The 13,290-nt window shown below is 40.5% G+C and overlaps 1 protein-coding gene across 3 annotated transcripts in view; it reads right to left on the bottom strand.

Annotated features, from left to right (window-relative positions):
* The window catches only part of LOC103900827 (semaphorin-4D), a 45,099-nt gene extending 32,469 nt beyond the window's left edge, over positions 1-12,630 (bottom strand). For all 3 annotated transcript variants that reach the window (XM_009281607.1, XM_009281615.1, XM_009281599.1), the window contains exons 1-4: positions 12,564-12,630; positions 5,483-5,878; positions 2,956-3,101; positions 1,671-1,733 (exon numbers count right to left, since the gene is read on the bottom strand). In XM_009281607.1, the coding sequence (XP_009279882.1) occupies positions 1,671-1,733; positions 2,956-3,101; positions 5,483-5,576 (303 nt within the window). In that variant the 5' untranslated portion in view covers positions 5,577-5,878; positions 12,564-12,630. The remainder of the gene's footprint in view (positions 1-1,670; positions 1,734-2,955; positions 3,102-5,482; positions 5,879-12,563) is intronic.
* Positions 12,631-13,290: the final 660 nt, after the last annotated feature.

Raw genomic sequence — 13,290 nt, 5'->3', positions numbered from 1 at the left:
CAAACCAGGTATTTCTGTGACTGTATGGTGGGTTCAGTATGGCAGAAAACTGAGGGAAAAAAAAGAGCAAAACCAGTTTTCTGTCAGATGAAGTCCTTGAACAGCTGCATAAATGCTTTTTGCTGGCACTAAACAGCATAGTGTTGATGGGTAGGGGAGAGGACTGCTCATTTTAGTGTAAGAAATAGCAGCAGTGGCTTAATACCTTGACCCTTTTGAAACTATTGCACTATGCAAAACACGCGTAAAAGGTTATGAGGAAAAAGCATGGCTGGCAATAAGTGTGATTTGCTAAACTGGGGGCAGGGGAAAAAAAAGGAAGAGAAGTTTGGACCTCTGGCAAAGTACCTATTTATGGGGTCTAACATCCCTTCTAACTAACACCAATAATCTCTGCAGAGGACTGGTGGAGATGCACACACCATCTGCTAAACTGTATGCACATGCACATGAGAGAAATTCACGTCTCTCATATTCATCATGGCTGTATGTGAATATTATTACTAGTAACCCCAGCTAAACCTGAGGAACACAAATAACACTCTCTGAGTGCATCCTGAAGAGGCAGTCAAGGAGGAAATGGCCCTTAAATACCTGCCACACCTCGTGTTAGGATAATGTATTGATGGTTGTCAGTCGAAGAAAAGGCAGTAAGCTAAGCCAAGGGAGAGGGAGCCCGCTCCCACCTCGAGGAGTCCCACGAATACAGGATGTCTATCAGACCTGGATGCAGCACATGGGGTTTTATAACAATGTGAACCGAAGAGGCTGCAGGTTCAGGGGTGCCGATGTCAAATCCCTAGAAGTGTAGAGTAGGACTGCTTTTTGTATTTGCAGGGCTTGCAGACTTCCACTTTCAAACCTGTGCTGAAAGCCTGACCATCAGCCTTGCCCAGTAAACCCTCACTTTACCGTATCACTAAACGAAGTAGCGCTACGCAAGGGGAAAGGTACATCCACATACAGTCAACCACCTCAAGTAAACCATCTCCACAGAAAGGCAAAATGAGCAAGCCAGCCTGCACACTGGCAGTCATGAGGAGCCCGTGGTTCCCAGAAACACCAAGGGATCCCAGGGGCTGAGCTGCCTGCACTGCCTAGCTGGCAGGAGATCAGGCTGCTCAGGTGCTGGGGAGCTGTCTGAGCGGTCACACCAGCAAGGTGCTACCGCAAGGGGCACACTGGCTGAGCACCACAATAAGGATATATGTAATTAGTGAAAAATACACTGGTGGAACAGCAACTGGCCTAACAAATAAACCCTATGCCCTAAAGCAAAGCAAACAAAATTATCAGTCATTTCATAAAATCAAATGCTGGGAGGAATTACTGCAATAACAAAACACAACAGTTGCTATCAAATACCTCAGTGAAAGTAATACTGGTTTATCATTTTAACGGAAAAACTGGTAACATTAAGCACCCATCAGGGTGTGTTCAGATTTTCAAATATTCAAATAATATTCACCAGCAAGAAATAATGAACTAAGAATGGAAAAGAAAAAAAAAAAAAGACTAAGCATGCTGCAGTTTCTAAAGCTCAAGTTAATTAAAGAATTTTGGTGATAATTTGAAAATTTTAATTTCAAACAGTTGGAGCCTTTCTTAACATCACTCCTCTTGAAGTGAAATGTATAACATCTTTCTCAAAGTTCAGTAAAAGTACATACCTGTTCTGATTTGCCCTTGACTGCACATTTAGTTCTTTTATCTTCGGTGACCTTCCAGTGTAACTAAGTGAAAAAACAAGCAACAAAAAGGCACATTCAAAGCATTTTAATTCAATGCAAGATCTGAAAATCTTGCAATAACACACAAAAAAAGGCAATCCTAAGACTATCTGCAGCAAATGCAAGCCATTTTGCAAGTAGCTTTCAAAGGTTCAAAGCCATTCTTTCCTGGGGAGGTGACACTTCCAAATGCATGTGGCTTAAGCGGGGCTAAACCACTGCTATTACCTTTTGAGTTCATCATGATGTTTCCCCTCAAATCGCTAATGAAGTTGCCACTGCTATAAGCATTAGAAAAATGCAACTGTAACTGTTTTAAGTACTTCTCAATTTTAAGTATTTCTCAATTTCATTCACACTTGGGGAGGGTGGGGGCGGATCAAAGAAAACTTATTGGACCAATTTACACTATATGGAGAAGTACAACTCTGACAGTTACATGGACTCATAAAACAAGTTTTATATGCTGGTGAAATTGCCCACCACCACCCATGAACATTTTGTTCACATTAAAAATCATATGAGCATCTTCCAAAACATCCTGGGTGGGACTCCATGCCACACCTCTAAGTGTCAGCCTGTGCTGCTGATGGGATGAAAAGCAGGAGCCTGGGATGAACTGGAAGCAATATAATGTTAGCAGACTTCTGCATGGGCTAATCTACTCTGAGAAGCCAACGTCAGCATATCCAGAGTACTTCTCTGAGCATGCTGGATCAGACCTGCCTGCTCACCGCTTGCTGTGCAGACACACCTAGAGACACAAAACAGAAGCTGAAACCGAAAGGACAGGGCCCTCATTTCATTTGAAGCACGTCTGCAGCCTGCCACTCCTGAGCAAACTCCAACTTTGCTTCTGTTTCGGATTAGATTACCTTCTGATTCAGATTAACAGGAGATGGCCCACCCCTGATAATAAAAATATGTGTAAGCACCACTATTACAGATGACAGCCAAAGTCTGTCCAGTCCAGCATCCTGTCCCCAAGAAGAAAATACCTAAGGAGACCTCTCATTACTTGTTTATATCCAACTTCTCATTTCTTCCGTTCATCCGATGGCATGTTTTACTCTATAGTGTCTTCCAGAAATAACACAGGAGTAGCCCACACAGCGTATCTCTTTTAGGTACCTACCACCTAAAGCGCAGTGCTACTGATATCAGGAAATGAAGTCAAATTTGGAGTACAATTTTTACATGGAGGATAATGTATTAAAATGCATACCTCATGCTGCTTTTCAGCAATATTCACTGTGTTTAATGCAAAGATCACTTCTCTGGCTCCTACATACAGAACATCTTCGTCTTCACTTAACAGCAAGGTTGAATAGTTTGACGCTTCTGATTCATGAAAATGTATTAGCTGGACCTCTGTTGACATTAAACAAAAAATAGCACCACATGAACAAACATGACCACTTAGGGTCGAGTTTATGGGTCATTTTTCTAAGTTGTCTAACAACTGTTAGGTATCTTAAAAGCAACAAAGGCTAGTTTGGACAACCCATGTAACAGATCAGAGATGCCTCAGAAGTTTGGTTCAGCAGAAACAGCAGCTCCCATCATCAACATCAAAATCACTGGTCCCTGCTTTCTTGTTCAATTTCAAATGCCTAAACAGTTCCTCTTGTGGTGATCCTTATAACTCACGTCTTCCTTCATTTTTTCTACCTGTTAATTCCCTTTTTTCTAACCTTCTATTTCACACATCCACTGTCAGGTCTTTCCTCACCTTTTCTGTTCCACATACCCACCTACTGTGAAAAATCAGGTCAGTCACCACGTCCCTTGCAACTGCCCTGAACAAATCTCACAAAAAGTCCTGCACCTTAAAAGACGACACTTCAACACATTACCACAGCAGAAAGAAGACACAGAAGCTAAAGAGGGACCATATACAGAGGGTCAATAAGCTGATTTTGAAGTGGAGACCAGAGATGAAACACATATGATAGAAAGAAATAACATGAGGGAAAATCAAGATGAAAAGGAAGAAGATGAGAGAAAGAGGGAGACACGGGGGAAAAGGCAGTGGAATGAGGAAGCATGCAGACTGGAACAGAATGGCTTGGAGAAAGATGACACAAAGTGACTAATATACAAGAATATTTTTTCAGCATGTAAAACCATAATGGAAAAATAACTGAAAGCTTGGGAGACCATATTTTGTGCAAGACACTACCACAAGATGAATTAAGTGTGGCTTTTTAAAATACAGGCAGAAAACAATGTATTATTGCTCCCAATTCTAACATTAGAAATTGCACATTTTCAGCTATAATACTCTGGAAACGTTCATTTTAAACTAGATTCTCAAGCATGTCATTTTAAAATCTTTTACTTGGCAGGAAAATTCTCCCCAAATGGATGAACTGGTTCATACAACTCCACATGTTCATTCCTCTACTGAACTAGATTCCCCCTCCTATTCAAAGTAGCCTTCCCATATTTAAATGCAACAATCTTTAGCAGACAGAGACAGGGAGAAATAGCAGGAATGAAAATAAATTCCATTTATTTTGAGTAATTTGGATGTGGTTCTACACTGCATTACCGTAATACCATTAAACAGCAACTTGCCAAATCTTAACTATTATACAAGATAGGAACATCAAGGAGCCTAAGCAGGAACTACAAGCCTTGTCTAGACCATTCTTTCTGAAAAGCTACATAGCGACTCACTAATTGCTACACCAATAAACAGGAAAAACACTTCCTACAGTCATCTCATAAATCAGCTTATTGTTACTATATTCTTAATCTCCATCTAACTTTTCCTACACTATGACTGCTCAGTATTTAACATCCTTATTTAGGGCTGCTTCTTCATACTGCCCATATACTTGTTTGGTTTTGTTCGGTTACAGCACGCTCAGGTAAGTAATTGTTGCTAACTAACTAGTAGTAAAGGAGGACCCAAACACAAAACCTTGTAAAACCTAAAAAGCATCCATGCCACATGGAGGTGTGGAGGGGGGGGAGGGGGGAAAGAGATAAAAGAAAAAAGGATATTCACAAACAGTGGCAAATAACTGCTCTATAGTCCTTGCTCTAGAGTTCTCTTCAGACCCAAACTAAATTATTAAACCAAACACTAAAGGATTCTCTGATCCCTATTACTTCTCTTTGTACCACATTTGCTGACTCCTGCTAATTGTATTGGGAGGTTATGAATATTTGCTGCAACTTCAAATACAGGCAAAGTGGGGTTCTGTGAAAAAGATTGTTTCAATTCTAGGCACCGTATAACGCTGTCAGAAGAGGGCCAAATGCTTATCTTTCCTTCACCTGGTGATTTATTTTGTGCACAGGATGGCTTAGTGTCAAAATACATTTCAGTTTGAAAAAGCATAAAAAAGATTATTAGCTGGAGAGGTGCATTTTGCTAATATGTTCAGACTCGAAGTAAAAATGATTTGATTAAAACAAAATACAGCTATTGGGTTTTTCTCTTGAAGCAAGCTTCAGCTGCAAGATTCTTCAGCCGAGAAAGCCAAATTTGAAATTCCTCCTTTAAAAAGCTATGTTTTCAGAACTGCTTGAAGGATCTAAAATCAGTTAACCCAGTAACTAAGTCACTTTTGAATATTCTGGTCTTCAGCACTTCATAGGCTGAGCAAAGCCAGCAACACCTGACCAAACTCACAGAAAGCAGGCTGGAAGAACATACAGCCTCAAGGAGTTTCAGATCCCACAGAAACCCTGAGGTTGTGGCAGTTCCCATATTACACTACTGAAGTTTCTCTTCTTACCTCTGTGTTCCCAAGTGATCCTCGGTACTGGGCCAAATGCTACTGCCACTTCCAGTAACAAACCCCAAACTGCATAAAAAGCACAGAGAGCCATCTTCAGCGTCCTTGCTTTTCAGGGCTCCTTGGATAACTGCGGCAGGTAGCGTTTCTTCAGCAGAAGAAATGCAAATCCCAGAAAGTATTAGAGACCAGGCATTTCAGACCTTGAGCGCAGTGCAACAAGGCAGGCTGGAACAACCGTACAAGTACGCACTTTTCAGCAGATCACTTCTTCAAGGGAACGCACATTTTCCAGGATGCTGCATACAGAGACTGCCCACACTCTCCACAGGCTGCAGAGCTTCTGAGAAGCACGACTGAGCACATTCTTCTGTTTCGTTGCAGAAATAAATGATGCTGTGGAGAGAGGGGGGGAGCAAGAAGTAGAAGAGAAAGCAAACCCAAGTACTGCCAAGAATAGCACGTTGTATGCACCGGTCTTGCAATACTTCTACAGCTGTCTGCATAGCTTAATTTGGATGAAGAGTACATTAATTGGTGAAAATATGATTCTTAAAAACAAGCCACACATTACACGGCAAATAGGCAACAACTGAAAGCAATCATCTCAATCTAGAATGCCAAGTACAAACATTTTGAACTTTCACTTATGTTTAATGCACAAAATTCAACTCTAGTTTACATATTTTCTTACTTTTAATAGTGAGTCGAAGAAAATTCCACCTCTCTGATAAATGATAAACCAAGATAACAAAAATCACTATGGCTAAGTTCAGAGAGCAAAGGACATGAGAAGTGCAGCATTAATCTTAAGCATTGGTTATACAAACCTGCCGCACCTCCCATCCTTGGGATCTTATGAACAGAAGTGTCATTTTTAGCAAAGTCTTTTCATGCTACTAATGCACTCAAGGTGTGCGGGAGTAGAAAGAAATACATCTATGGAAACAAAGAGCTAATGTACTGCGTACAAAAATAAAGGGAGAAAATGCTTAAATACTAAAACTGCTAGATAGTCATGAAAGTCAACTCTGTCTGTGAGCCACCCATTACTCTCAGGCCCAGAAAGGGCTCTGGCCTCAGCAATCAACAAAACCGTTCACTGCTTTCTGCACCATCTTCCACGAGTCTCCACTGCTCTCGTCTTCCTCCAACCACTCTCAGGTCAAGGCTCTTGAAAGTGTTTACCAGGAGAAACAAGTGCATTCATCAATGACTAGATTACTGCATATGGATACATTTTGGGGGCTGTACACTTGAGGGGTGGAGGTGCGGGGTGAGAAAAGCACATTGTCTTTTGCAGCAGGGCACAGAAGGTGCTAGATTTACACCGTACCATAGTAGTGTGTGTCACCAGTGTGACACTACCAAGAAACACACCACAATCCAAGATAACCATAATACTTAGAGGTTATCCAGCATGAAGGCAAGGGAGGGTTGCAAAATCCTTAGTAGCATCCAAGAGGAAAGGAGCAGCACTTGAGGAGGACGGAAGTAAGAAAATTAGGCGAAGCTGCAGCAAGAACGTCTCTAAAGACAAACATGATTGCTGACAGCCTCTTTAGGAGGGAGAGGCCCCAGGTTTAAGCAGGCAAAGGCAAGGAATCTCTGGGAAGTGCAGCCAGCAGATCTGCTACCAACACAGAAGTAACGTGGCTGAGTAGAAGATGGACAAATACATTAGAAGCTTTTACACCTGCTTTACTAAATGATCACAGCCAAGGTTAAAAAAAATTTTTTAAAGTCTCTTTTATTCCTACAAATCTGTTGTCTACTAAGAAAAAAACCACACAAAACCACAACTTGAGCAAGCTGAACCTGTGACTTAAATAATTTTATGTATTTTTTTAGTTTTGGTAAGCACTTTGGATCAGATCCAACTGTTTGATCATATAAACCATTTTGGTTCTTAAGGCATCATATTTTCAGTGAAGCTTACCAGGCTTGTTTGTCTGTCTTGCACCCCTCCTGTTTATTATCATACATAAGCGATTCCACATTTTGCTCTCCAACACGTTAAAAAGTGCCCACTCAGAGTTGCAAGGTATCATACAAATGTATTCTGAGGCCAATAGCTTTACAGGTGAGTATTTAGAGAGTGAACAGTAGTTCAATGATTAAGTTCAAGGCAGTTCAAGGAATTTTATTTTAATGGAAACGTAAGGGATGAAAGAGCAGTTTGAAGAAAGATCTTTGAGCCATTATTTCTACACACTGTTAATTCTTTTTTTCATGCCACCTTTTGTTACCGAAAAGGCTCCATGTAATAATCAATTCCCCGTTAACTCTTGATTTTTTTTTTTTTTTAAAAGAGACAGCCAGAACATCATTATTCAGTACCAGTCCCAACAATAAGCAATCATTTATGTACAATACCATAGGTAGAGATGTCTCTAGAAAAGACTTCTGAAGTCCTGTACATTTTCTGGACTTTAAAATAGGATTAGCGAATCTATGCCCTCATAAAGGAAAATCCTGAGTCTCCCTACAGCCACGGTTACACTCCTACTCTAGCTCACCTACCTCAGAAAATGCAAAATTACAACAAAATCTGAAACAAATTACATTACCTTCTGAAGAAGACAAAAGGTCTGGCTGGGTTAGTGCCTACTTTGATGTGTGGCCAGAGAATTGCTCTGGCCACACAAAGCAGAAGTCTGTCATTCATTTCCACTGTATAGGTTTGCAAGACAGGCTCTTTTTCACATTAGTAGGTTTTACTTGTGGGGCATTATTTGTTGATCTAAGGTAAAATTTTGCACGTTAAAAAAGGGGGTGAGACAGACTACAGTGAACGTTACATGCCTAGTCGTGCAAGATCCACTTTGTTCTCATTCCTATTAGTTTAAATAGAGATGAAAATGCACTCAGGATCTTGTCCTTTAATTTAGCCTTCAATTTAATTACTCTCTCCCTGCCCTCCCTTCCCTGTGCTGAAAATTATCTGGAATAACTCCTTCACTGACATCCACTGGGAAGTCATCCATAATCTAATATGAACCTGTTTTTAGATAACATAAAGGGTGGGGGGGGGGAAGCCCAGACAATGGCCTAATTTCCAAATTAGCTCAGCTCCATCAGTGTTCACTGGCTTTGATTAGATTTGATCTGAGTGCTTTGCATTTCTGGAAAGTTAGGTCTCCTAATGCTTTAGGTTTTACTCCTAAAAATGAGCCACAATTTGTTTGAAAACAAGATCATTTAAGAAGCAAAGCAGAAAGAAACTTGAAATGCTTAGTTACATAATTAATCTCTAATTAAAAGTGACCACAGGTCTACTTTTCTGTTTTCTGTAAAAATGCTGAAAATTTTCCGAGATAAATTTAAACCAGTAATTTTAATTTAGGCACTCTGCTGCTGATGATTTTAAATCAATATATAATGACGAACTGGAGCAAAATAATATGTACACTACTCGCATGAGTTTTCCATAATGCATGTATTTATGGTGACTAGAAACAGGGCAACTATAGAAGAAACAATTAACAGAGCTCCTGTCAGTTTGGCAGAGCACAGCTGGAATTCAGAGCTGTGAACATTCCCATTGACGTGCACAATTTTAGTGCACAGGCAGAGAAATGGGAAGAGACAACTTTCCGCGCTCTCAAAGGACAGAAAATCAAAACTGTTAGAAAGAAAAATTTCAGGCTGCCTAAGTGCTAACAGGCAATACTAGCACAAATTATGAAAGCAGGGAGTTGCGATGGCATATCCTGACTGTTACCAAAATTGAAAAACATTTGGCTCTCACATCGTCTGTGTCAGCGGGCATCAAAGAAACAGTCCACCTACTGGAAAAATGCAAAACGCTAGCCCTGCAATGGCAGAAGCTGAGAAACCAACAACGGGAAGACGACTGCCATCTTTGCCATCCTCTGGGACACAGGCAAAGTAAGCACAAAGAGGTATTTGTGAACATAAAATGTCAGCTTTCATAGATGTCAATTCAGCAACCCTTATCAGCACCAAATTATTTTTTTGATAGGTAATAAAACACAGCATCAAAAACCCAGAGGTCAGTGTCTTTTCCCCCAGTCAGCATGGTAAAGCTGGATTCAAGTGTGCATCTTGTACGCCACAATACTTGCACAAGCTATCTAAATGCTGGAATTTCAAAGTTAGGAAATGCCCAATTTTGCAACCCTGGTTTTGAAATCTTTTTTTCTTCTAATAAATACTTAGTTGCATTGTGCAACTTCTGAATTCTGCTCAGTATTACACAAATTGCTAAATGGATCTATCTTTATCTTCTCTATGAAGGTTAAAACCGTATGAGAATTTACTGACATGCCCACAGCAGTCAGCATTATAGCTGGGATCCTTGCGATTCCCAAGAAATGATCGTTAGCATCACAGAGTATCCAGCCTCTCCCTGCAGAAAGCCAGAAGGGCACTGGCTCTCCTGGCCTAATCCTGTCACTCTTTTCATGACTCTCCAGACACACCAAGCATCCACATCGCTTTCCTCCCATTTTTTATTGCACTTTAGTCTCCTCCCCAGGGTTACTGTTTCTTGAAATCCCCCACCTACTCTGTGCTTATCTTCCCATCCGTGCTGCCGCCGCATCCTCCTCCCCAACACAAGCAGTGTACAACTACACGACCACAGGTGATGCAAGCCCCAGTGAGGCTGTCAGACAAAAGACCACCTTCCTTTGGGCTAGAAGGAAGACCTTCTAACATATACACTTCCCTACCTCTCCATGAAATCACTTTCACACCACTCGCTCTCCAGGCACAGTAAACGAGGGCCTCACAGTAAGCAACAACTGACTGTAAGGCACCCTCCCTTCCTGCTGCCAGGAGCACAAAACCACGGCAGGTTTCCCAGGCAGCCTACCCTGCTATTTTTAGATTTAAAAAAAAAAATAAAATTATGTGTTTGTAAAACTTGTAAGTTACTATGATGAGGGATATGAAGCTCAATATGCAGTGACAGGCAAATTTACAAGCAAATTGCTTCCTCCAGCAGAAAAGGTGGGGGTTAAAGGATTCATCTGTCAGAGGGCATAAATTGCAGGTTCTCCAAAAATAACTTTTTTCTTCAAGGGCTTTTGTGAGCTTTAACAGAATACAGACCCGCTTCAATGTTTATTGATGCTTATTTGATAACAAAGATTTTAAGCTTCATACATGAAAAAACAAACCACAGAACTCCCACTGTGAGATTTTGCTTAAACCTGAATCTTTCAATTTGCCCAAAGTTTTGTTTCCAAAAATAGAAGAAAAAGTTAGCAATACTTGCATTTTAAGCAATCAAAATTACACAGTAAGAAATGCGCAATTTACCTTTGACAGCTGAGTTTTATTTACATAGTTCATTTATTTTAGACCAGTAAGGACAGGCTGGATATATCCTTTGCTTTAGTTCTCACCCTTTAAAACCTCAAGCACAGTGCCATTTTTAGACTGTCTCATGAAAAAACATCATTTTTACACACTCTTTTTCTTATTATACAATACATATGGACTCGTTTTCTGCTGACGCAAGTTAAAACCTTAAACTAGCATACCAGTAGCCCTTTGTGACTAACATACATGTAGAGCATGGGATTATTTACATTTCAAACTGTAACCAAAATACTTTGTAGATGCTAGGTGCTTACAAATTAGATGAAGCTTTTTAAGATAATTTGATGTGGTCTTTACCTCCACCATGAAGCTTGCTGGAGGATGTGCACTAGTGCTAAAAGAGGACAAAATTTCTGAGGAAATTGAAATTCCCAGTTTTAGGCTGAAACCTTCTGTGAAGACAGAAATTTACTATTTTCCTGATTCTGCGCTATAAATATGCCATCAAGTTGTACTCAGGAAACTAATGCTTGATCTTAAAGCAGTGAATATTTACAATCTTCAGTGGAATACTGGAAAAGATCCTTTTTTTTTTTTTTTCAACTCATATTCCTGTTCTTTTCTTTACTACTACGGACTTTTTGGGGGGCAAAGATTACAAGAAGACGAAGTATTATGCCAACCCCCCCCCCCCCCCCGAAAGATTACAAGACAACAAAGAGGAGACTAAAATTCTTATTTTTCTGATTATTATGGGTGGATCATTAGAAATATCATGTTAGCCTTCAATTCCAAAGAGCAACAGGAAAGAGCAAATGGGTTTGCTTCTACTTGCTTTGTCTTTCTTTAAGAAAAAGCAAGCTAACTCTAGCCTTGGACAAGTCGACCTCTGAGCTATCAGGGGTTGTAGGCACTGTCGTAGGTCCTCAGCCTGGCTGCGTAGAAGCAAATTAAACAGAAATTATTAATGTAAAACTACGAGGATGACCAGTGGGACCCAACCACAGCTGCAGTGCCAGCACCCTCTGCTAGCTTGGATGTTGAGCTATCCCAAATCCAGAATTCAAGAGCTGCCCAGGGAAGAGATGTGTTTTAAGATCCTTTTCTGCCTCACTGGGTTCTGCCAGATACTGAACCTGGGTTGTGACAGTGTCAGTGCTGCAGTGAGAACTGTCCAAATGACCATGAAATAAAGTCCCTGAAATTCCAAGTCCATCTTCCCCTACCACTTAAACATACTCTCACAATACAAAATACTGCTCAGCTTCTTCCTCATTTCTTCTCAGGCTCACAGGACTGAGTCTATCATTCAAAGTTATTTGAAGATGCCTACTGGCAACTAACGGCACTCGCAAAAGTACCTGCGTGTCTTAAATCAACAGGCACACGTGCTTTTAAAAAAAAAGTGGTGTTGTGTCCAGCAACACTTTCAAAGATACAAACGTCTCTGAAAGCAAGCCCAGTAACCCCTCACACACATAAACTACGTGACATAGGAAGGTTGCAATCCTGAACGGGACCTTTCAGTGGTAACTAAAGCACAGGTAAACATACAGTATGTTCCCGAGTGAAAAAAGTCCCTTTTCTGATAAGTTTCTTGAGAAGTATTCTGGTCTTGAAGCAAAACAAAGTAATAAGTCGAGTTTACCATTAAATCCTTATTTATGTTTTTCCGTAGGAATTAAGTCCCTAGTGTTCTTGCATTGTATTTATTTGTTTTACTAACAAAGACACCTGTAACACAGCCACCACAAATCCACCACAATACCCCTAGTTTCACTGTACGTACCTGCCGCCCCTTGGAGCCTGCCACAAACCCCTGGAGCTGGGGAGCTGTCAGAAACACGTCCTTTCTGCAAAGAGATAAGAAATGGGGTTTGACATCATTACCACATAAATCCAAAGGGTAAGTTTTGATATGGGAATTGTAATAAATCCTCCCCAAAAAGTTTGGCTTTTATTTCCCAGATTACCAGGGCAGACCATTTCTGACAGAAACCAGAACCGATACATTTGCATGTATGTAACAAGCCAAGATCCTGATGCTGCACTTAACACAAAAAACTATTAAGCAATCCTGATAAGAAGCATACACACCAGCCCTTTTCAAACTCAATTTGTTTCCTCTATCCCAAGCTGGCCGGTTACTACTCAGCATAAAATTATTCAGCATTTGCACTGCAGTAGCAATTATTGATCCTGGTAAGAGTCTGGGACCCCTCTTACACTGATACAGGACTTAGAAAGAAAGCTCAGAAAGGTTAGACACCAGCCAGCCCCCAAAACAATTACCTTTACTAAATCCATATAAAGCAGTTCCAACACACTCCTGCATTACTGAATGACTGCATTATGCACAAGCTTAGAACAAGAATATCTAGATATTTACAACGAAACCTCATGTGTTCAAATTTATTTTGCTGTAATCAAAGGAGAACAGTGGGCCACTCTGAAGCAATCACAACAGGGCACACGATGCATTTATCCCAACACTGTTCTAGGTAACATACTTCTAA

Source organism: Aptenodytes forsteri, unplaced genomic scaffold, assembly GCF_000699145.1.
Source record: "Aptenodytes forsteri isolate BGI_AS27 unplaced genomic scaffold, ASM69914v1 Scaffold220, whole genome shotgun sequence".
Classification (NCBI taxonomy): domain Eukaryota; kingdom Metazoa; phylum Chordata; class Aves; order Sphenisciformes; family Spheniscidae; genus Aptenodytes; species Aptenodytes forsteri.
Note: the sequence above shows the minus strand (reverse complement) of the source record. Positions and strands in the feature narration are given on the sequence as shown.